We start from the raw sequence: 26,104 nt of genomic DNA, 5'->3' as shown, positions 1-26,104 counted from the left end.
GGAAGGACTAGATTAAAGTACAAATGCCAATGGCTTATGCAGAAACAGCTGTTTTAACTGAATTCAAGATGAGCTTGTAAGGTATCTAGGGCCTGGGTCTACACTGGAAAGTTATATCAGCATAGCTATATTGGTCAAGGGTATGAAACAAAACTGACCCCTGGCCAACGTAGCTATGGCAACATAACTCGCAGTGTAACTGTAGCTATGCCAACAGAAGAAGGCATCCATCAATAGTTAATTTCAGGGGAAGTGGTATTCATACACCAACAGAAAAACACCTTCTGTCAGTGTAGACTGCATCTACACAATGGGGCTATGCCAGCATAGATATGCTGACGTAACTATGGTGCTATAGTCTTTGTAGTCTTTTATAGGCATATCCTACAACAATGCTGGGTGGGCACACTGCTCCAAGTGCTGCAGAAGGTAAGATACTCCTACATAATGACTCATTTGGAACACAGCCAGGAATGCAGCATACACTTATATTCATACTTAGGTTGAAATGTCACTAGAATTAGTTTACTCAAAGATCTTAACTGGTTGTATGGTATATGAATGCACAAGTTAAGAATCGTAGGACTGGAAGGGACCTCGAGAGGTCATCTAGTCTAGCCCCAGCACTCATGGCAGGACTAAGTATTAACTAGACCATCCCTAACAGGTGTTCATCTAACCTGTTCTTAAAAATCTCCCAGTGATGGAGATTCCACAACCCCTCTTGGCAATTTATTCCATGCTTAATCCACCCTGAGAGTTAGGAAGTGTTTCCTAATGTCCAACCTAAACCACCTTCCTTGATGCAGTTTAAGCCCATTGCTTCTTGTCCTATCCTCAGAGGTTAACAAGAACACTTTCTCCCTCCTCCTTGTAACAACCTTTTATGTACTTGAAAACTTATGTCCCCTCTCAGTCTTTTCTTCTCCAAACTAAAACACACCTAATTTTTTCAATCTTAATCATAGGTCAGGTTTTCTAGACCTTTAATCATTTTTGTTGCTCTTCTCTGGACTTTCTCCCATTTGTCCACATCTTTCCTGAAATGTGGCGCCCAGAACTGAACACAATACTCCAGTAGAGACCTAACCTGTGCTGAGTACAGTGGAAGAATTACGGTACTTCTCGTGTCTTGCTTACAACACTCCGGCTAATACATCCCAGAATGTTTGCTTTTTTTTGGCAACACTGTTCATTCATATTTAGCTTGTGATCCACTATGACCCCCAGATCCCTTTCTATAGTACTCCTTCCTAGCCATTCATGCATGGTGTCATGGACATATAGGTTATGAAAAGGGTTACTAACATGTTATTTTCATCTAATACACCTCTACCTTGATATAACACTGTCCTTGGGAGCCAAAAAATCTAACCGCGTTATAGGTGAAACCGTGTTATATTGAACTTGCTCTGATCCACCGGAATGCACAGCCCCGCCCCCCCAGAGCACTGCTTTACCGTGTTATATCCAAATTCGTGTTATATCGGGTGGCGTTATATTGAGGTAGCGGTGTACTGCATGATGAATGATGTGGCAATGGAGAACTTACTAAATAAGGATTGTGAAAAAAAAAATAAGCAGCCGCCATTCCTCTTTAAAACAAATTACTTTAAGTAATCTGGACATCAAAATTATGTCTACAGTACAAGTTACTATTCTAGCCACATCTGCTTTTACAAGAAGTGTAGTATAAATGCTTTGTTTTAAACCAGTATAACTACTTACAATTAAAGCAATCATGTAGCTTTTCTATTATGGTACACCGGGTCCTTCATTATAATCTCTTCTTCTACCCTGTTTTCAATTGCTAATTTCATAAAGTTTGAAATTGATATTTTCATCGTGCTATGCATTAAATTTATGATTAGACAATTGTTTTAATTTGATATGTGGATTATATCCCAAAGACAGTGTATATATTGACATATGCATCTGGTTTACTTACTTTGCCAGTGAACACACAGAGTATCTAAAATTTAGTTCACTAAGCAAATAGCATCCTCACTCATACAATTCAATTTCAAATTACATGTTAAAAAAGCACTGAACAGAACTGCCTAGCTAGCTCTAGATGGCAGCAAGATGCAAGAACAACAGTCAGTATGTCCTTTGTTAAACTATCATTCAGAATAACAGCAACTGTTCATTTATGGTTTGCTCCAGCTGGATTAAAGTCCTAGAATGTGTTTCAAGTGCACTGAATAGGAGTTTCTGATACCCATATTTAAAATTTAGGGAGAAAAATGGACTATATGGCTCTCATTTAGTAAATAATTTAGCTATATATGTTTTATATAAAACAATGTTTTATAGATGAGCTATTTTAAATTAGTCACTGTAAACAATAACTAAGGGTTTATCAAAAGGGAGAGTCAGTGCACAGCAAGTTGGGGGGTAACCTACAGTACATTAGTGTGCCACATACTAACCATCCATGTGGACTCTATTGCCATGTTCTGTAAGTTCCTTAGTGTGCTTTGATCTCAGATCAATGAGCACTAGTGAACTTTTAATGAGCAGTAGCAGGGTCCACACAGACAGTTCATGCACCGCATGCTAGTGCACTATAAATTTACAGCCATGTACTGACTCTCCATCTAGAGAAGATCTCTGGCAATCTATCTTCCAAGCAGCAATATAGTATCAGTAAAGGAGGACACAAAAACAACTTGTATGTGGCTTTATAATGACTTTTCTGGGATTCACTTGGGATGACACGTTACTTACTCATGGCTTTATCACTCTAAGTAATGCAGCCATCCCAAACATGCTTATAAAACCTTTATGTCACTACAGCATTGTGCATTTACTAATAAAAAGTTCTGAAAATTCAGGTTGTCCCTGGTCAGCTTAGATCTCACTGGGATTCATGTTAATTTATTTCAATGATTGCTGCCATTTTGCTGCTACTTCTCAACAAGTAGTGTACTCAGCTGACGGTTTGTGACAAAATGAAGAGGTGCTCAGCATTTGATTGCATCAAAGGGTGTGAAGGAAGAAGATTTTCACAGTCTTAAGACAAGTTAAGTTTATTAAATGAGATGTCTGGAAAAACATAAGCACTAGAATTTAATCACGATTGAGAGTCCTGAGTCTTATACACTGAAAGTTTAAGATATTTGTAAAAACAAATAACCTAGCTTCTGAAGTTCTAAAAATGACTGTCAGTGGAACGCTGAGCTTTTTGTGACTCCGACTATTTCAAACTCCACCAGCAACACAATGTTTTAAGCACATGCAGAGCACTTCAAATAACTGTAGACTGCTGACCTCATCTGCTCATGGAATTGGTAGGTTCCTGGAGAGTGAGTTTCTGCAGAAGTAAGGCAAGCCAACCTCACAATACAAATGTTAACTCCATTTATTCTAAAGTTTTCTTTACTCATAATTTAGATAATTCTATCAGAAGATTTGCTGTGCTAACAAAAAGTTGGCCGCATCTGGCTGGTAATATATCAAGGCAAATAAGCTGGATACTATACTAACCTGGCACCATCTTGAGACAGTAACCACTACACCATTAAGTAATTATAGATCAGAAGACTGCACCCAAAATATCATGTAAACTGTTACAGGATCATTTAAGATTAAGTAACATATTAAGCACATACATCTTCTACAGTAACTATTTTAAAGAATTATAGCCAACTTCTTTATGTTACGAAGTGAAAACTGGGATTTAATCTCTTTACCCAGCCACCTGTGTAAATTTACAGGCTTTCAGAGTGTTCTTTTGCTTCCTTTTCAGTTCTGTAAAATGAGTAAAGTAAAATAAATGTAATGGCCTGACTTTTAATCTCCTAGCTCTGTCACAAAGACACATTACTGCCAGAAGTCCCATGAACAATGGATTACTTCTCACCCCCAGAAAGGACAGTCACTTCAGGTCATTTCTGAAAGCATTACCGTTCTTGCATCAAACATGATTTGCATCTTAGGCCCCTTATTGCTAGAAATCAGTTTCCTCTTCATGCAGATGTTAACACAGGAAATGTATTTTCTATTGACTAGAATTTCACACATTTTCACAAATACTAGTAACAAAGTGAAGGATTTTACTGTGGTATGATATTGCTATAGTATATATAATATATTGCCTCCCACTAGACCCACATGCAGCCTCTCCAGGCACCAATGACTCTAGCCACTAACCTTGCCAGGACCACAGTGGGGACTGAGGAAACTTGAATGGCAGAGTACGCAAGGTTCAAGTCACTGCAAATACCCATGTACACCTAGCAGTAGCCAGCTGGGGACAAGGTTAGTGTAGGGCCTGCCACCTTTTCTACAAATGCCTAAACTGCCCGGAAATTCCACCAGCAGCTTCTACAACAGCAGACTCTGGACATCAAAACTGATATCTATACTTGAGTTTTCTTTGGACTTCTCCAATCACAGAACTCCAACCCCTGCGGCCCTTCCTCACTCATCCCATATTCCCCCTGTCTACCACCCTCACTCCAAATCTTACAGCCTTTTAAATTTCACCCCTTTTTACATTACTCCTCCCTAGCCTCTTCCCTCCCCCCTCAAAACAGACATGAGACAGAGAAATTAGTTTAATAGTACTGCACGTATGTTCTTGAAGTACTAAATCTTGCTTTTCATTATCCTTTCTTCTTCCCTTATGATGTCTGATTAACTGTAAGATCTCTGGGGTAGGGACCACATCTTATTTGCCTGTTTGGCATCTAGGACACAAGTACGCTCAGTGAATTAAACAAAAACAAAAAAAACAAACAAACAAACAATAGGTAGAACCCTACCCAAGAGGTCAGAACTCCGCCAGATAGGCTAGATGTTCAGTCTGAGAAACACAAATTATACAGGCAAGCATTATTTAACTTTAACTTACTATATAATTTATTTAGACATTTATTACTCTATCTTCCAGATACATTTTTAGTTTGCTTGGAACAGAAAGCAGCAGTGTTTATTTTCCATGCCAATGAGATAATTCAACTGCATTCAGGTTTATGAAAGCCACTTCTTTGGCTGTCAAGTTTACTGGCTTCAATTAAACTGAAAGTTTATTTTATCTCACATAAGTAAAATCCTTCTCTGGATTACCTTCTACCATGATAAATTCTGGCATTAACTGTTAAGTCTCAAACCAAACAAGAGTATAAAAAAATATTTCTGTAATAAGAGAAGCAGGGCAACTTTTACATTTGAAGATTGAGTAATTTTTATAAAGTCAAGTTAAATAATTTACCTACTCAGAAATATGGCAGTAAGGGCTGATTATGTGCTTATCTGTGTTAACATAAGCAATGTAAAACGCAACTTTCTTCTAAGCTCAAACCATTTTTCTATAAAGAGAAAAGATGACTGATATTCTATCAGGGTTCATCTGCCTCATTTTATTTAAATCCAGCTAATAAAATCTGAGTAAAAAAGCCAATGATTAAAACAGGGTAGTCATTTTTGGAGGTTAACTAGCATTTTCTCTGAGAAAAGTCATAGGTTCACCCTGCTATTCTGTTTGAAATTGCTTGAATCAATTAATGTGAATACAATCATATTTGTGCACTGAGCTTTTCGGGAAAGAATTTTATATTGGTAAAACTGATTAACAATGAAAATTTTACAAGCAAAGCCTAATCACTACTTTATTGCTTCTGGGAGATTTACTTTTGATGTACATTATATATGCACATTTGAGTCTATTTCTGTCTTCATACATTTTGCAGTGAAATCCTGCTTTAAGAATTCTTTGAAACCACAATCCTTTAAAAAGAGTTGGTTCTATAGCTAGTCTTTAAACTCATCCAAACATAGTTGGGTTTTTTGTTTTATTTTTCTAAGTACTGTATGTCACAATTCCCAAGTAACTGCACCTCTGACCCCGTCTCGTCTGAAGTGTACCACTGAGGTACTAGGCCTCAAGCAGTCACCTCTATCTTGAGGTGGAATTGCATGATTCTCCCTCTCACAGACTTGGATCTCGCTGCAGTCCCCAGTGATTAATTGCAATTCCTCAGCAGGTCTGACTTATGTTCAGCACATGCTGTTTTCTTCTCTCCAGAAAGAATGACAGTGGTAACCAGTGACCACACAGCTTTCTTAAAGCAAAGTATATATTTAAAACAAAAGCATTTCAGAAAAAATAGCTCCCAAAAAACAGTAAGACAATCCCTATGTTTGCCTGTCCATCTGTCTGCAAGGCTTACCATTCCCTGGAAGCTGGGGAAAAAATCCAACTCTTTCAGACTCTTCTACAGAGCCTCTCTGTATCAAACTGTCCCCCTGACAGCTGTGACAACGGGACTCCTCTCCACCACCACCTTCCCGTTTCCTCAGAAGGGCTTTTTAAACTGTTTACTGTTCTTTTGGTCTCTTCATTCAGAATACTGATAGAACAGCTGTGTCACTTTGGCCAGGGGCCTAGACATATACATTGTTCTGTAATTGGCCCCGACCCCTGAAGTGTTTTGTCAGAGGTTGCTTAAACAGGGAGCTACTGTGTTGCCTTCCTTTTTGTTCTTTCCCAGTCTCTTAAACTAAAATTAATAAATTCACACAGGAAAGTCTTAGAACCCAATATACAACAACTTGACTTCACTGACAAGGTCAGAGTGATCATAAAATTGTTACATCTCAGTATTCTTCGATTATTACATAGCAGCTCCTTGTCCATTACACGGTTGTTTTCAGTTGCTTGCAACTTTGCCAAATTAGCCATTTGGGCATAGAAAATTTCAACCCTCAGGCTGAATTTTTCTGGGAAATTTATGGTAAAATGGTTCAAACATTTCCAAAAATAAATTTAGGGGAAAATAAGTTGCTTTGCCCATATTAAAAAAATTGAGTAAAAAAAGCATCTGAGAAGCTCTAACTTTCCATGTTTTGGAGCAGGGAACTAAAGTTTGGCAAGGAGGTCACACTGGCATTAGGGATGTGCCAATAAAAATATGCTTACATTTGGCCAGTTTATAAGCCTCTGAAATCTCAGTTTGCACATGCTCAGAAGAGACTTGTTAGAGTTAGGCAGCTAGATTCTCCAAAGATTCTGTTTTTCCACTTCGTATGCTCCATTTCCTAACAGCATCTACATTTCAACCAGACTCTGCACGCACCATACTCACAGAGACCGAACATATTCCAACCCAGGGTTACCAGGACTAAGCAGAACCTTTGCTGCAACTCCTCTTCCCACTGCCAATGGCTGCTGTGGCAGCAAAAACTGGAACTGAAACCAGGGAGACTGTCTTTCCTATGCTCTCAATGCTCCACCTGCTGCCACCCTGGCAGCATGGAGAAAGACGAAGCTGCCCGACTTTAATGTAGAGGAGCAAGGGGGAAGAAAGAGTGTTGGAGGCAGGGAGGATAGGATCAGGAACAGAGGGGAAAGCTGACTGCGCAGGAACAAGAGGGGCCGAAACCAGGAAAAATAGGAGTAGAAAGGGACATAGAGAGATTGAGGGTCAGGGACAGAAGGGTCTGTTAACCATAAGATAACTCTTCCCTACAGAACCTGAAATTGAACCTATTATTCCTGAGTCTCAACATTCTTTTGCTGTCTAACAAATTGCTGTGAAACCTACTGGGAAATCTCATCACCATGTCCCTCTAATGGCAAATCCATGAGAAAGATAACAGCCTTCTATGCCAGTGGTTCTCAAACCGAGGCCGCCGCTTGCGTAGGGAAAGCCCCTGGCAGGCCGGGCTGGGCCGCTTCCAGCAGCTCCCATTGGCCTGGAGCAGCAGCAGGTAAACAAACCGGCCAGGCCCACTGGGAGCTTTCCCTACACAAGCGGCAGCCCCAGTTTGAGAACCACTGTTCTATGCTATCAGTTAGAAGCCTGAGAACTGTGCTGTGGATCTAAAGATCCCAAACCCTGATGAAAATCCATATGAAGTATTAACAGAATTCCACCTTATTGAATTTGGGTTTGTTTGGTTTTTTCAATTTTTAAGTTCTTAATTTTTTAAGAATTTACATTAATAAATGACATTAAAAGAATGTTAACACTAAAATCAAATTCTCAAAAGTTAGGAAATGTATGAATTAAGGTTACCATGCAACCTTTATTTGGTTCCCTTGGGCTTATGCATTACGATACCAGTCTTTAGTTAGATGATCCTGTACTCCCCACTTCCCTTTTCTCTCTCCACCCTCACAGGACTTCTGCCTCATTCATACATAGAATTAACAGGGGGTTTTTCAAAATGTGATATACTAACAATTCTGTTGTCCAGGAAGAACAAAGTGGCAAAGCTTACTTTCTGTACAATTATTTTCCTCTTTAGAAATTCCCACAATGAACTAGAAGTTAAATCCTGAACTTAGAGAGGTAAGTATAAACAAATATTGCTTTTGTGGTCCACAAATGAAAAAAAGTAAATAAATGTTATTTACCTTTTAAGATACCTTTATGTGACTCTTCGAGGAATATTTCAAAAATGAACAGGTGGTTTCAATAGTGAGGTTCACAAAAACCTCTTAAAACGTACTCTAAAGAAAACAGTATTTTCTAACTATAAACTATTATTAAATTTACTATTTTTACTATTAAGTTTACTTACTAAGTCACACAACTCAAACACCAGAAGATACGGGATGGCTTCCACACACTGCCCAATACACTGCAGAACATTTGGATGCTGAAGAATGCTATAAAAATACAAACAGATTATTTTAAGTCAGAAAGACAGCAGTACACATTAATAGCTCTAACATGATTGAATACTACTACCCACTATGCATCTCAGTTTCCTGAAAAAATATGCTGCTGATAGTGTTATGCGATGGCTGATGCACCAATTCCAGAGGATGACTGCCTTTATGCACAGAGGAAGAGATCTCCCTCCCTCCACTTGTTTACATAAAATACCCTTATGTTGTCCAAATAATATTGGACATGTCTGGATTGGATGAGTGGGAGAAAGGCATCACGGGCTCAGTGGACCGCACAGAGTTCTAGTGATGTGACATGCATTCTGGACTCCCATATAGTCCAGATGCCTTGTGCCATATGATTGCCCACATGAGCACCCCAACTCAAGAGGGAGGCATCAGTAATGATGGCTGCCCTCAGGAATTGTGTGAGGAAAGGGATCCCCACCCAAATCTTCTCTGGTTTTGTCCACCAGACGAGAGAGTCTAAAACTCTAAGCAGAACTGTTCCCTTGCTGTTTGTGTTGCCTTTCTCTGGTGAGTACATGGAAAGAAGCCAAGCTTGTAGTCAACAAGGATGAAGCCTCCCTAACAGAATCACATGTGTACATGAGGCCAAGCAAGGAAAGGCAAGTTGTGATTGATGGCCTGGATCTGATAGTGACCTGTTGTATGAGAAACCTCTCCAGAGGTAGACATGGTTTTGCTGTAGTCGAGTCCAATGTCTTTCTTATAAAACAACTCATGCAGGTCAACATGCATTTTTCATGATTGATACAGACACCCAGGGAAGACAGAAGGTTGAGCAGAACACTGGCTGCTTGCTGGACTACCTTGTAAGTATTGCCCATCTGACACCAGTTGTCTAGGTAAGGAAAGACTGTAAATCTCTCTCTTCTCACCCAAGCTGGCACGACTGAAAAAAACATTGTAAAGACCCTGGGTGCAGTAGCTAGACCAAAAGGAGAGGCCTCTGAATTGAAAATGCTCTTGATCAAAGAGGAACCTAAAGAACCTCCTGTGCGCTGGGTGGATGTCTGTGTGAAAATATTCATCTTTAATGTCAAGAACTGCAAATAATGTGTCCTTCTCTAACAAGGGAATTTTTGATAACCTGTGGAACTGTAGTTTTCAAATGCACCTGTTCAGCTGTCTCAGACCAAGAATTGGGCTCCATCCCCCATTCTTCTTGGGGATCAAGTAGTAAAGGGAATAGAACCTCTTCCCTTGATGCTGAGGCAAAACCCTTTCTATGGCTTCCCTGAGAAGAAGGAAGTTCACCTCATGTAATAGAATCACCTCATGAGAGTGGTCCCTGAAAAGGAACTGAGAAGGGGGTTTGTGGGTAGAAGGTACCAGAAAACTCAATTAGATAGCCTCCATGAATAATCTCTAATACTCATTCATCTGTATTTAGAGCCCTTCAGTTTTTGGCAAATTGGGTAAGGCAGCCTCCGAATATCAGAGGAGGGAAACGAAGCAGTATCAATAAAGGGACACGGGTCTTAACAGTCCCATCAACAGAAACTTTTTGATTGAGGATTAAAATATGATGTGGCATTGGATGCTGTAGAAGCTGGGTACCTGGTCTATAAAACCCTCTGTCTCTTGCATGGTGCCTCCTGAGTACACTGGTGGTAAAACAGCTGAGGACGCAGTCTTGTCCTATACCCCAGTGTAGGGTAAATTAACCTGAGGCTCCTGTACTTTCTCAAGCTGAATCTGTACCTGTACATGAGCTTTTGATATTGTTTGAAGTCATCTGGCAGAGAGGGAGTAGCTGGAGTAACCACCTCATCCAGTGAAGACAATGAAATTGCTTCCAGAAACAGTGAATCCAGCTCACCTTCCCCTTCCAAGTATTCCGACAGGGCTGGTTGCAAGAGTCCAGGTGATGGCAAATAGGACTCCTGAACTGATTGTGGGAGCCTTTGGCTAGATACCCAGGGGCTCCCACAATCTCCAATATTAACAGTAGGATGGATCATCTGGCAGAGAACCAGCCTCAGACTCATCTAAAGAGAAAGCCAGATCCCTCATCTGCAGCAGAACCAGCAATACCGATGGCTGTGCCTCAAGGCTGGCAGGTGGGATGGATACAGCTGCCTCATCAAGATGGTCTCTTCTTCTGGTGTATTAATGTTCCAGAATAGAGATGGTCCTAATAGGAGGGGTGAACGTGGATAGTGAAGAGCAATGATGTCCTCCAGGGAGACATAGGTGTCTGATAGCGAATAGACTCTCCTTGTACCTCAGGGCAAAGTCGTCAGAACCAGAGCTTCCCTGGTCAGCTCCCTCTGGGGCCGGGTCGCTATCAGTACCGCATCAACTCTAGAAGTGGATGGGAGTACCAGTAGCTGTTTATCCCAAGCCTTCACCATCGGAGCTGATGTTAAAAAACGGTTACTAACCTTTCCGTAACTGTTGTTCTTCAAGATGTGTTGCTCATGTCCATTCCACATTAGGTATGTGTGTGCCGCATGCACCATTGCTGGAGATTTTTCCCGCAGTGGTATGCATCAGGCCAGCTCTAGCACACTCTGATTCCCCATGTTCATGCACCAGTCAAAGGGACCCAGACAGCCCCATACCCTCTCCATTCCTTCTTGCCAGCTAACTCTGAAGAGGGGCAGGAGGATAGTCGTGGAATGGACACGAGCAACACACCTTGAAGAACAGTTGTGGTAAGGTTAGTAACAGTTTTTTCTTTTTCGAGTGCTTGTTCATGTCCATTCCATGTTAGTTTTTTTCCCCACCACCAAGTTAAATCGCAAGTGACCCAAACACAATGATAAAAAAACTATTTGTATAACCTAATCACTTCTTTGATTGGCTTTAACATTTGTTTAATGTTTAAAAACAGATAAGATGCTGCTTAAAAATAAGTTTTGTTAAAAAAATAAAGTACATAAAGCATTGCCAACTCCTGTGATTTTATCACAAGTTCACTATATTTGGTTTCTCTCTCAAAGCTCAAGCTCCTGGAGGCAAGTGACTACATGAAAATCTCAGTATCAATTTAAAAAAATCTCTAGCCTTCATGCCTGCAGAGAAAAGCCCAAGAATGCAAATCAAGTGTACTCTTAAAGGCTCAAAAATTGGAAAGCAATAAAAACAAAAAATTGCACTATTTAAAATCTCATGATCTGGGGGGATATGTCTGACTCAATTTTTGATAATTTAGTGTTGACAATATTGAATGTGTATTTTTCCTTTCTTAAACTACCAACATTTCCTTTATATTAACACACTGAAAAGGGAGGACAGAGATGAGTATTATATAAAAAAGAACCATAATATTGAACAAGACAGCTTTCCATGGTTTACATATATATTAGTAGCATGGACTATCTTCAAGTTACCCAAGGTATGAGAGACTACTTACTAGTAAGGTTCTCCATTTCTCAAAAACTGTTCTTGTTCTTTGGGACCTGCATTTGCCTTTAATTCCTTCACTATTACTCTTGCTACACTAGTACCTGAGTAGATCTCCCCAAGTAGGACCTGAAAAACAAACAATTCTACATTACATAGTTTCAGTCACATTTAAAGAGGAAGTATCTGGTTTCCTGTTATACCTCAATTACAACACAAAGAAAAAACAAAGCCATTAGAAACATGTGGCTACGGGTGTTTTCTGACTTTTTTGCTAACACATCCAAAGCTTTGATAATTAAGTTTCCACACTTAAGAAATTATTCTGACAAGTGATATTAATCCTCTACATTTTTTAAAAAAAGTATATTTTTAAAAAATAAAAATTGGAGTTACAGTGCTTTTTCTAAAAAAGCTGCTAAAATTAAAACAGTGATTAAATGCTCAGTCTACTGAAGTGGAATTTCTGACTATTTTAAGTAATGTTTTGTTAAGCAGCACTGCATCTGAATTAAAGAGATAGCAATGAGATGGAAAATAAAGTGCATGCAAACAGCAATACAAATTAAGTTCTAAAGACAATTTTCTTGTTGTGTTATTACTTTGGATAAATATCATTTTAAATGGTAATATAGGTCTCTACTTAGGAATAAAATCTCAACTGCAGAACTACAATATTAAAGGAGGATTTTTCACCTTTCCAAACCAGCCATTTCCAATTTCTTGAATATAGTTTAGACTCTGACGTGCAACTTGAGACTTTGATCCTTCTGTTATAGAAAACAAAAAATAGACACACATCAAGCTACTCAAAATGGCCAAAAGTACCTATGCTACCGTTGAAGAAATAATGCATGATCCTAAAACGCTAAAAAAAAAAATTAGTTCTTACACTAATTACAGTACACTACAATACAATGCACATATTAAGCTAAGCAGCAGAAAATATTGTTAAACATATACAATGACAAAGTATTAAAACAAGGCTAACCTAACGACATATGAACGAAAGCCAAGGCTGACACTTCTCAACTTGTTTAGGCTTTTAAACAGATTCAACTAGAAACCAATCCAAGAACAATGAAATACCTTTGCACAATAATGCAAGTTAAGAATGACGTGTAAACTTTAGCTTTCAATACATCCAGATATACTGCAAATCAACAAAAGCAAGAAAGTCAAAACAGCTGAGTTTGCATTTAGCTCTGTAAATATATCTGCATTAGACTGTTATGGAATCTATTAAATCACTGTTTACAGAAGTCCTACATAAATGGCAGAACACAAGCCCACAGCAGATCATGGAATACTCACGGCTTTTACAAGCCCTGATTAGCCACCTTACCAGCAGAGCTCCAGTTCTTTACACACCGACCCAGCTGCTCTAATTGCAGCCTCTACCTATGTGAGGGGAAATTTTCTTTTTAAAAAAATGTACTTCACATGAAAAGCCCCCTTGGCTAACTGCTAGGAAATCTGAAACCCTTAGCCTCTATCTACACTGGCAAAAATATACCCATAATTCACTGCAAGTGCAGCTCCACTGGCGGTAACAAGAAGTTGCAAGGTAGACAAGGCTCAGATGTGTTCAACCATTCTAAGTGGTAAAGAACACAGTGGTAAAGACACCTAAGCCCTGTCGACAGTACAATACAGCTTTTGTCACTGCTACCATGAGTTGCTCCCATTTTTGGTACTAGTGGGAGCTCCCATTTTTGCCACTGTAGGCCAGGTCTATACTAAGGAGCACTTTACCAGTATAGCTTATTTCAGGCCCTCCTTCCCCACCCCCAAAGCAAAACATGCTATATCTGAAAATGAACAGTTTTGCCAATATACCTGTCTAAACTAAGGGCTTTTGTCATTTTGTCAGCACAACTATGTCAGTCAGGGATCATACGTCATCACAATTCTAACCAATACAGCTATAACAGTAACAGTTTGTAGTGTAGACCTTGCCATGGAAACAATCTTGGGGAGAGGCAGCAATCTGCTGAGGTGACAAGACAGTCTCCCCTTTTGGGAAAGTAAAGGGAAAGGGGAGGGTGGGGAAAAGAGTGTTAAATCAAATGCTGAGATTCTGTGATCCTAGTCAGTTTTGCTTAAGAGTCAGCTCTGCAGAGATTAAAGAAGCAGCTGATTAATCCTAATCAGTTTTCCTTTACAGCTCTCAACATTTTGTTTTTAAAAATAAGCAGGCCAAAAAAAACAAACACCCACCCAGGTACAAAGAGACAAACAGCACAAAAAGAGGGGGAAATGCAAATATCAGCAAATAGGCAGAAGAAAGAGGGCAAGAAAGCAGGGCCGGCTCCAGACCCCAGCGCGGCAAGCACGCGCGTGGGGCGGCCCTTTCCCGGGGGGCGGCAGGCTGGGCCGGCAGACCTGCCGCAGTCATGTCTGCGGGAGGTCCACCGGAGCCCCGGGACGAGTGGACCTGCCGCAGGCATGACTGCGGAGGGGGCGCTCGTCCCGCGGCTCCAGTGGAACCTCCCGCAGGCATGACTGCGGCAGCTCAAGCGGAGCCACCGGACCTGCGAACCGTCCGCAGCTGCGGGAGGTCCAGCCGAGCCGCGCGACCAGCGGACCCTCTGCAGTCATGCCCGTGGGAGGTCCGCTGCTCCCGCGGCTCCGGGGCGCCTCCCGCGCATGACTGCTTGGGGCGGCCAAAAAGGTAGAGCCGCCCCTGCAAGAAAGGGAAAACAGGCCTCTTTCAGAAAGTTTTGGTTTGTTGTTTTTTTTGTTTTTTTCTTGGGGGGGGAGGGAGAAGGGGAGAGAAGTGAGTGTCTGCAGTAAGTTGTCCCACACAGGGTTTAAAAGTTCCCTCACTGAGAGCTGATCAAAAATGCTTAGGTGAGTGCCATCAGCTTCTGCTAAAGCTAAGCTTTACCAAAACAACAACAAAAAAATTTTCAAGCCCTTAAGGTTGCAAAGACATACTCAGTCCATATTAGGAAGGCTAACTAATACAATGCTTTCTTCTTCTACAGACAGATCCAGAGCATCTATTGCCGCTCATATTCTTCCACAACCTGCAGAAGAATGAAAGTTAACTAGCCTTGTCAGGTTCCACTGCTGATTTTCAGAATCTCATGACAAACAGTAAAACTGATAGTTATTTTCATTCTGCTGGTGCTGGGAAAAACTAAGAGCAACAGCAAAGGAAAGCAGTAGACCTGTTCACCAGAAAGATTTTTTTTATTATTATTATTTTATTTTATATGGAGCCTGAGAGATGCGTTAAGTAGCAGAGACTCCTCTCATTGTAACAGAAGGAACAAACAGTGTTTCTTCACCCTTGTAAAAGGAAACTAGGAGAAGGCACAGGAGATTGAAGGGCACCTTTAAGTATAAAAACCTACCACCTGGAGAAAGATAAAGATTGGACTCACAAGTAGGGTCCAAAGAGAGAACCCTAATATCAAATCCCAGCACCTTCCAATTTTCACAGTAGCTGACTTTTCACCTGTTATTGTCTCTGGACATAAGACCTTCTCAAATCCCACCCTTTGTATTAGCCTGTGTCTAGTAAGTTTAATCTTTTGACAATTAAGGCTTAGAAATTTCTGCCAGACATGTGCTGGTAGGGCATGAGACTGTGTAAGTGATAAAATAAAGATAAACAGGAACATATGATGCACAAAAGTTTTGTGAGAAAATATAAGGGAACAGACAAACAGCACAAATTTGAGAAAGAGAAGGGTGGTGAGAATGGCAGAAACGTGCTTAAAACAACTCAGAAAGAAATATACCATGATCTAATATAAGAAAAAGAAAAAGTAGAGTGAAGGCAGGAGGGGGAAAGAGGAAAAGCAAATGCTATAGTGACAGTAAGTAGGCCTGATCAAACACTATCTGACAAAGATATTTACTGAATTGCACCGACCAGGATTAATTTTTTTCTACTGTTTGGCCAGACTTAGTAGTAATATTTTTAAAAGCATAAACAGGAAGAATTTTTTTATACATAGTATACAAATGCTTTTTCCTTTTAAAGTTGAAGGTGGTGTAAACTTGTGGGGATGGCAGTAGGCTTAGTACTCAAGCTAGCAGTAGTTGAGTTCATTTTTCAAGCATGAATTTACATACACAGATGAGGGAAGTTGACTGCCAGAACTCCCAGAAATCTTATAATTGGACCCTGATCAATTGAGAACAGTCACCATTGATCTGTATTTTAGAGGGATCTTTAAGCCTTCTTCAGCATGTGAATTCCAGACATGACAGACTAGGACAGTTCCAGTGGAGCTGTTATATTCCATTGTATCAAGACCTAGAGTTCACTGATTTGTGAATCACAATAAAAGCGTAACATTTCACAGCACATCATGCAAATATACCTGCAGTACTTACAGACTTAACACATAGGCTCAAATACCTTTAAATTACACTGATTATTGTAAATATTATACATAGTGGGCATGACAATTCCTAGACATTTCTAAGCCATTCCTACCTCATACAAAATGCTCCAAAGGTATTAGTCTACTTTACAGTCTGGATAAATGGCCTTTAAAAAGTTGTGTAAAAAAATAGGTATCTTCTGATAAGAGAGCAAAAAGGCACCTGAAATCACTATGGTTTACAATTATCACTATTAACTTCAAAGCTTCCAAGCATTTTAAAGGTGCAATCCAGTTCATGCATTTGCCTAGAGAAAATTCTTGCGGCAAAATTAGAAATTCTCATGGAATCATTGGTAACCTGGAAAGACCACATTAATAGGTAGCAGATATCTAGAAAATTCAGCATGCACACTGCTGAAATATAAGGTAATGTATTTCTTAAGCAAAAATGTTAGAAGTCATTTAGTTAATGGTTTTCTTTTTAAAACTCTGGATAGTTACTGAAGTCTCCTTTGGGTCTCCTCTCTAAACACTTGCAGTTGGCCATGGATGTATTGCCAGAGAGATTTCTTTGTATTAATCAGAAGTGTTATGTGCATCTGGAAATAATAATTCCATATTTTATATTAAATAGTAATTTGTGCATAATATTTGAGATGCTGCAATTCAATTAAAGGTAACTACAGTTTCCTATATGGGGACTGTGTCTTTTTCTTTTTTTTTTTGGAAAGTATACATGAAACCTTTTTAAATCACAGGGGGAAAATTAATCTGATTCCATTTTTCAGTTTCATCCTCACAGATTTGAAGCAAAGGATGTTCACAGTAAAAATAAGCTAATGGTGTGACAAGCAGGGTTACAGGTACAAGTTTCAGATCCCCCCCAAAAATTTGCTAAAATGAAGCTCAATCTTGCTCCCACTTAAGTCAGTGGCTAAAATTCTACTAGCTTCATTGGGAACAGACCCTGGTCCATGAACCAGGACTATTAAGAGGCAAAAATTATACATGGTCAAACTAAGTATCTCCATCTAGTCCTTTTTTTTAATATTAGTTTAAGAGTGGAAAAAGTCATCTATTAAAATATTTACTATGCACTTTAATTTTTGAAAACTTAGATTCTGAAAACTATTTTATAGCTTATTTCTGAAGAGAGGAAATATGAATACATTTTATTTTGTATCTAACAGAAAAACATTTTTTCCTGGATTTCACAAAGTTCTTATGCTGCAATAAAAATAATTTACAAATAAATATTTGCCTAGACTCAGTAAACTCTTTAGTAAATAAACAATAGATTTGTGTAATATATACAGTATAAACAAGATGCACATATGAATACTATATTTCAGATACTAGAATTCTAGATGACTATCACTTGATCATCTTCAGTTTCATAGTTAAAAAAAGGTTCACATCACCTGCAGGAGGCTGAAACTGGGATGGAGCTGGTAAAGCAATGGTTGGAACTGAAAGAGTAAACACTTCTGCTGGAGACTGAACAGATGGGGTATCTTCTGCTGGTGGTGTAAAATCTATTTCATCATCAAAATTATCTTCAAATTCCTGCAAGAGCAAAGATTTTCGGAAACCACGATACAAGGAGTCTTAATGCCTTCAAACTGGAAGACTAATATATTCTTTCACAGTGCATCAGATTTGAACTTGAAAACTTGATTACATCACCATTATTAGCTCCGGGGTGACAAACACCCCATCCAGAGACAATTGCAATATGTGTTATAATATATTTAACTGGTTTTGTTTAAAAAAAAATCATTCAGATCTAATCTCTTTTCAAATTCTCTAGTAGTTGAACAAATTTATTCTTTTCAACAAACCACTTCCATTTTAAAAAAGGACTTTGTTTGAAAACAAGATTCCCCGGAGGTCCTGCATTTCCAAAACCAATCAGTAGCAATAACTTTATTCTTTTTTCATTTAATCACAATGTTATAAGGTAGAAGCATTGCTAGTCTGATATGATAAGAATTACAGAGAGATTTCAAAAGATGTTGCCCCAGATGATGTAAATAACTTGATCAAACATCTACATTATCTCAAAGCAACTGAGTCCTAAGCTTCACTTCCAATGATAAAACGTAATTCCAGATTCACAGAGGTCACAAAGATAGCTGTATTTGAATACTAATCAGAATTTTTCCACTAGGCAGAGTTTAGCTATTGTTAGGTTGTACCTTCTAATGACTTACTTAACAGAAGTTCTGTAATCCTGTCAATACGTAAAAATGGCAATTAGACAAACAAAACAAGAATAATATATGAAGAACTGATCTTTATCATATAGTCTTGGCAAAGTATTAAACTACTAGTAAAATTATTAGCAAATATATACACTTATGATAACTTTTTACTGTAGTAAATTACAAGTAACTTGCTATAGTATGCACTCTGGGCCAAGTTCTGCACTTATCTGTGTTCAATGGTGTTGCACAGCATGCAAGCAAGTGCAGAATTTGGCCATTTCAGGAGAGGAAAAATGTTTAAATCACATCTACTGCAGAGTGATATTCTGAATCATTTGTACGTTAGTTATATCATTATCCATCACAGATTACTTTTTTATCATTTTTAACTTCAATGCTTACCTTAAAGTCTATCTCTGGATCCTTACAGCAGGACACACAGTTCACAAGCAGTATTACCAGGACTACTAAACTACATGCAGCCAAAGCCACAAAAGAGGAAGAAACTTCAGCTGCAGCTATTTCCCCTAGAAATAAACACACATGCAGTTTTAAACAAATGTATTTAAGTCTTAAAGTTTAAAACCTTTTGAAACATGCAAAATAAATAGTGACTGGCAGTGTAAGATACAAATGAGTTTTAGGGTGTATGTCCATGCTGCAATTAAACACCTATGATTGATCCATCAGCTGACTTGGGCTTGCAGGGCTGTAAAACTGCAGTATAGACATTTGGGCCTGGGCTGGAGCCCAGGACCCACCCCCCTTGTGGGGTTTCCGAGGTTCAGCCCAAGCCCGAACACCTATACTGTAATTTTATACCCCTAGTGCCCGGGTCAGTTGACGTGGGCCAGCCACAGGTATTCAATTGCAGTGTAGACGTACTCTAAGTGCTTATGATCATTCCTGCTCACATCCACGGAATTAAGCTTGGCTTGTGGAGAAATTTGACATATTAGCAAATACCCAGAAGTTTTTTCACCTTCGTTTGCAGCACTGCACATGTATAATCAATTAGGATCAACTGCTTTTTAGTAGGGACGTTATGAAACATGTCCAAAAATACTGCCTATAGAGAAGTTGGGTCATCACGTACATAGTCACAGATTTGCATGGCATTTTACCAAACAAACAAAGCAGAAGAGCTGCATTAAGATGACAACACAGGAAGGGACAAGGAATGAGAACCAGGGAAAGGACAGACATGTTCATATAGTTAACTGGGAGGATGCCAAGACATACATCTTCAGAATGAGAGTATTTATTTTTAAAAGAAATATGAAGCTATTATACACATATATAACAAACTAGTTTACAAGACTTTTTAATGAGTATTTAAAAGTGAGCATGTTTGACTAGATGAGTGAGTTCCACATATGAAAGAAGGCAAAACGGCAGACATACAAAGACAGATGGCTTGGATTGTATGAAGGAGAAACTAGTGGGGCTAAGTAAAAAATACTAATAAAAAAAAAACAGGGAAGTAATTAGATTTAAGTTGAGGGTTACTTTCAAGGCAAGAATGAGAAGTCTGAATTTTATTTGGAAGGCCAGAATGCCAGTGAAGAGGTTTTCAGAGAGGGTGCCTGCTGTGACAGGACCCTAGTATTGAACTCAGGCCTGCTGGGTATCTAAACCACATCCCCCAGCCTCTGTGCCATGGCAGTAATGCTGAGCCACTGCCCCAACCAGCAGCTTTAGCTCTAAGTGTATACAGTTCCAAAGGAATCACACCCCAAACCCCTGATTGGCTGGACAGGCAGCATTCCCATTGGATACCTGGACTATATAAAGACCCCAACAGGAAGAGGAAGCTGTCTAAGCAACATGTTCTTACCCGCTGGTTGCTGCCTAGAGCACCTGGCCTTCTCGCCCTGCTGCCCCATCTGACCTTACCTACCTATCCTGACAACCCAGACCTTTGAACTAGATCTCCCAGCTACAAACCCCCCTGCAAGAACTCCAACCATAGCTCTGTACTGCCTGTAATAGCAGTTGGCCTCCTGAATACCAGACCACCCATGCACCACTTGAGCACGGCTCTGGACTGCCCCTAACCCACTTCAGGCACTGGGCATGAGTTTGCTCACACTGCTCAGCCTCCTCCTAAGCTCATCCTACTCCAAAATGGTATGGACCCAATAGGTATGGCATCAAAGGATCACGAGGGGATGCTGAGCCCCCAGGAGCCAATCACCCACCTACAGGCAGGAAAACCAAACCTTACAAGACACTAGGGACCAGCTTTGAGCAGAAAACCATGCTCTTCAGGAACAGATCACAGAATTACAAGCAGGAATGCCTTTCCCAGGCCAGTGTCGTCTTCTGAATCTGAACCCATGGCATCTTTACCAGAGTGCCATGACAGGACCTGTAGCAAGTTCTGAGGGTTGCGAAGCACTGCAGGCTCCATTTCCTGCTACAGCCCAACATGTACAGGACAGACCAGGCAAAGGTGGGACTGATCGCCCGCCTTTTAAAAGGCAAGGTCCTCGAGTATGTGTTCTCTCTGCTAGAGCTAAATCATCCCATACTGGCTAGCTGGGACACCTTCCTCAGGACCTTCACAGCAATTTTCTTTGACCCTCACTGGGCTCACCCGGAAGAGGCAGCCTTACAGAGAGTCCATCAAACCTCAGGGTCAGCTGCAATGTATGCAGCTCATTTCCAATGTCTAGCAGCAGACACGGCTGGAATGAGTCAGACCAGCTACACCAATTCTGTCTTGGTCTCAGCAAGGAAATAAAAGATGAGCTTGCACATACAGAGTCTCCAGTGGGTCTAGATACATTTATTGAGCTTTGATCTGAATCAACACAAGATATAGTGAGCAGCAACTCAAGAGAAGAGGGATTCCACCCCACATCCAACCTCTGCAAAGGTCCACTCACCTAAGCCCATACAAGTGAACTCAGCACAAGCCCAAGTGGGAAAACTGATGGCAAGAAAACTTGTGCTTTTACTGTGGTGGCAACTATCTGCTAAGTCTCTGAACCACATGGCCCTGGGAAAAAGACCACTCCAAGCCACAATAGAGAGGTTGAGCCTGGGCAATACCAGGAAACCCCCTCCAGTAACCCATACCACACATTCCACCCAACACGTAGAAGTTGTCCCTATACTTACAGCTCCAGTTGCAACTCTGTCTTTAGGATTCCCAACAGGTACTTCTCCCCTAGAAAGTCCTGATCATCACCTGCCTCAGAGTCAATTTCATGGATGTGGCTCAACTACCCATACAGTCAAATGCCACCACTGATTTAGTCAAAACAGTTGACTGTTCACTGCTCGCCTCTGGTCCAGTCAATCAAGAAACTACAGTTTCGGAGGTGATGGTTGGGGAGCACCATGAGCTCTTCCAATTCAGCCTGACCCAGTCCCTACATTTGCCTTTCATTCTCTGAATCCCCGAATTGGTGAAACATGACCCGAATATCTCCTGGCAACAGCACATCATGACATTTAACTCTGAGTTTTGCTAGGACAACTGCCTCTCAACTTCCAAATTTGGCTCCCCAGAACCTCAAATTGGATGCCTTGTCCAGATTCTTAAACAGGGAGAGATGCTCAAGCAACAGCCATCGCTTTCCCCACAAAGTACCAAGAATTTTCAGATGCATTCAAAAAACAAAACACAGACACTACCCCCTCAGCAGGAATACAACTTCCCAATTAACTTACAGCCTGGAACCAAGACTCCATTTGGGCAAATGTACCCCATGTCGGAGCCTGAATTAACTGCCATTAACGACTATTTTTATCTGGCATTCCACCTTCCCATCCAGGGCCTCTGTCCTCTGAAAAAGAAAGACTGCTCCCCAACACTATGTATGGACTACCATGCCCTTAATAAAAATCACAGTGTGAAATTGATACCTGCTACATCCCAGAGCTCCTGGATCAAGTAAGAACAGCTGGAGTATTACCAAGTTAGACATCAGAGGGGCTTACAACCCAGTTACAATCCAGCCCAGGAATCATTGGTAAACTGACTTTTGAACTCAGAATGGCCATTATGAATATCTAGTGATGCCTTTCAGAGTTACTAATGCACCCACGACCTTTCAGCATCTAATAAATGATGTCTTATGGGATATACTAGACTGCTGTGTGGACACCTACTTAGATGACATCCCGCAACAGGAAGGCAGACAATCTGCCCCACAACAGGGAAAATGCCAATGATCCTAAAAGATCCTATGAGGAGCCTCCCGGCATCCTGAAACCACATCATTTCCTTGGAGGCTCACCAAACCTTAGGATAAGCTCACACAAAAGGATTAAGTTCTCCTTGTTCATTGGTGTATTTATGTCCCTGAGTAAAGCCCCCATTTGTCACAGTGCATCTGTGACAATGTCCCTTGGCCCAGAGACTTTAGCCAAGCAAAGACTACTTGCATGGCATATCGGTCGTTCTGGTGGCCAAAGCTCCAATCTGACATTCAGGTCTCCATCAGGTCTTGTGATGCCTGCAGCTGTACCAAAGTGCTCTGAATAAAACTCTGGTATATTAATACCTGCCAAGACCCCCTCAAGGCCTTTGGCCAGTATTACAACGGACTTCATCATCAAGCTAACAGAACCTGAGACACCAAACCATATTGATAGTAATGGATCAATTGACAAAAGCAATGCCTTTTGTTAATGGGACACATCTTCCCACAGCCGAGGATACTGCTAGTCTCCTCATTGCACATGTTCTCCCTCTACGGCAGGGGTGGGAACCTATGACCCGTAGGCCTGATCCAGCCCATTGCTTAATTTCATCCGGCCTGCAGCAAGTATTTCTAAACATATAGACCTATGACAGTAGCTTATGGGGGGCGGAGGGGGAAGACAGTGGGAGGGACGAGGAAGGAGGTAAGCTGCAAACAGCGGCTTTAACAGCAACGCTGGGGCAAGGTGGAGCCTCCAGCCACTCTAGTGTGTTATGACCCCACAACGGCTGGTGCTGGAGCCCAGCACCACATACCTTGTCCTTGGCCCTCACGTGCTTCCAGCGCTCTAGTGTGGAGCAGCCAGTAGTGTCCCCAAGCCCACGCGTGCCTACGGTGGTGTTCAGTTGCAAGGGTTGTAGTGTGGAAAAACTGCTATCTGACTGAGTTTGCAACCTCAGCCATGACACTAAAAAAGCAGGTGAGTTGAACGTTTTATATTTCTCTCTAACAAAATAAAATAAAGTAAGTTGGTTTTTACTTGGATGTGGCCTGCAATTGATTTTTTCTGTTGGTCAATGGTCCGTGATAGAAAAGAGGTTCCCCACTCTTGCTCTACAGCCTTCCAAACTACATCACTTCAGACCGGGGGTCCTAGTTCATATCTCGGGTTTGGCAGGAGGCATGCCACCTACTAGAGGTGCATGTCTATTCATCAACTGCCTACCATCCACAAATAAACAGTCATTCAGAAAGACTGAACCGGGTACTGGACCAATACCCGCAATGCTTCACAAATTACCACCAAAATTACTGGGCTTTACTGCTTCCATATGCACAATTCTTGTACAACAATGCAGACCATGCCTTGACCAAGATGAGCCCACTTTTTGCCACTTATGGCTTCCACCTCCATTCCCAGCCCACACTACCCATAGCACTCATAGTTCCTACTGCCTTAGATCTGGGTCATCATATTCATCAAACACAGGAAGAGCTGAAACAAAACAGATGCAGCCAAGGCACTATACAAGCATCATGCTCACCATTGCCGGCAGGAGGGCCCTACATTTGCAGTAGGGCTGAAGGCATGGCTAATGGACAAATAACTCAAAATGAGTAGATTGCACATAAGCTGGATCATGAGCACCTAGGACCCTACCAGATCCACAGGCAAATCAACCCGGTAACCTTTGAACATCAACGTCACCACTTCCTGAAGGTGTGCTCTGAACTGCTCCAACCTGCTTCAGCCACTGGGCATTACATGATATTACAATCACACTCAATCATTTTGTAGTGAAGCTGAAAGTGATTCAAGTGTTAGGAAGGCCAAAGAGATGAAGTGGAAGATACAGAACTGAACAAGATTTTTACAGTGCGAACAGAGGAATGAGAGCATCTTAATCGTCAGGGACAAAACTGATAGAATTTAGTGATCATGTTTATAAGAGGGAACAAGAGAAAGGAGCCAAATATAACACCAAGCTTGCTGACATGTGAAAAGAGACTAATAAATATATTGAAAATGATAAAATAAGGTAGATTAGTTCAGTTTTTGACACAGCTTGAGCTGGCATCCAGTAAATATCAGATGAGTCTTAAGAGCACATAGGACACCATAAGGTTTGGAAATCATGAGCATAGACATGATAGAGATGACTATGGTAGACTGCTGGGAGCCAATGGTGCTGTGAAACAGAGTAAGAGTGAAGAGGAGAGAGCCAAAAGGGGAACAGAAGGGCAATACAAAAACCAGGTTAGTGGACATGTACAGTAGATCGAATTCAGGTCTGCAAAAGTTATTTCAATGTAGGTCAAACTTGCTTAGAAGTCTTAAATTGGTTCTCAGTTGTCACAAATTATATCATGAATGAACAAACTCAGGACATATCTATAGCAGGAAGATGACAGTTATGTGGGAAAGCTGGTACAGAACACTGCTTTTCTATTTGCAATGCTAGCCCTTATGAGAGATAAGGTGGGTGATGTAATCTTTTATTGGACCAACTTCTGTTGGCAAAACAGACAGGGTTTTGAGCTTACACAGAGCTCTTCTTCTTCAAGTCTTGGAAAGGTACTCAGAGTGCCATAGCTATATACAAGGTGGAACAGACCGTTAGGCAAACGAGTTAACACATGTTGCAAGAGACCATTAAAGGTGAAGTGGGTAGTTAATACCTCACAGTCGTAAGACAAAGGAGCACTAGTGAGTTACATATTGTTCTACTGAGCCATAAATCCAATGTCTTTTTATCGAGTCCATGATTTTTAGTGTACAACAAAGTTATGCTTTTAAGCTTTTTAAAGCATTGTGCAGGTTTCCTTTCATGATATGGACCAACACAGCTACAACACTGCAAACAAGAATGCTACCCCTTGTCATTTGTCTCACGTTCATGAACACAAGTTATTCAAAACATTTTTAAAAGTTTAAGGAAATACAAACATGAGCATAAGAGTTGGCATAATTGACCATAAATCTAAAGGATAAATCTGGGAGTTGTTACTGTCATAGGTCTCACCCCCACTTGGAGCTGTTGGGCTCCAATGTGGGGACCTGACTTGGTTTCCCTCTAAACTAAAATCCTAGTTTAGATCTAGTAAGCTGCCACCACTCAATCAGATATGTGGATTGAGACACAGTCCTTCCCCAAAATCCTAGGGGATTCCAAGAGCCCCAAATCCATGGAGTTCTTACACCCAGGAGAAATAAACCATTCCCCCTGCCTCTTCCCCTTCCCTTTTCCTAGGAGAGATACCGGGATCTAACTACAGAGGGATACCTCCCCCTTCTCTTTCCCTGAGAATCCACCCAAGGAAAGACCCAAACAAGTCCTTAACAGAAAAGAATGTATTAAGAATAAAAAGAAAGTAACTTGTCTCTGTAATCCAACA

At 40.7% G+C, this 26,104-nt stretch overlaps 1 protein-coding gene across 1 annotated transcript in view; it reads right to left on the bottom strand.

The window, feature by feature from the left end:
* LMTK2 (lemur tyrosine kinase 2) overlaps positions 1-26,104 on the bottom strand; it is a 76,675-nt gene that overhangs the window by 34,622 nt on the left and 15,949 nt on the right. The window contains exons 2-6 of the mRNA XM_044979555.1: positions 18,954-19,078; positions 17,766-17,910; positions 12,695-12,768; positions 12,009-12,127; positions 8,533-8,620 (exon numbers count right to left, since the gene is read on the bottom strand). Coding sequence (XP_044835490.1) covers positions 8,533-8,620; positions 12,009-12,127; positions 12,695-12,768; positions 17,766-17,910; positions 18,954-19,078 — 551 coding nt within the window. The remainder of the gene's footprint in view (positions 1-8,532; positions 8,621-12,008; positions 12,128-12,694; positions 12,769-17,765; positions 17,911-18,953; positions 19,079-26,104) is intronic.

This window comes from Mauremys mutica, chromosome 11 (genome assembly GCF_020497125.1).
Source record: "Mauremys mutica isolate MM-2020 ecotype Southern chromosome 11, ASM2049712v1, whole genome shotgun sequence".
Lineage (NCBI taxonomy): Eukaryota > Metazoa > Chordata > Testudines > Geoemydidae > Mauremys > Mauremys mutica.
Note: the sequence above shows the minus strand (reverse complement) of the source record. Positions and strands in the feature narration are given on the sequence as shown.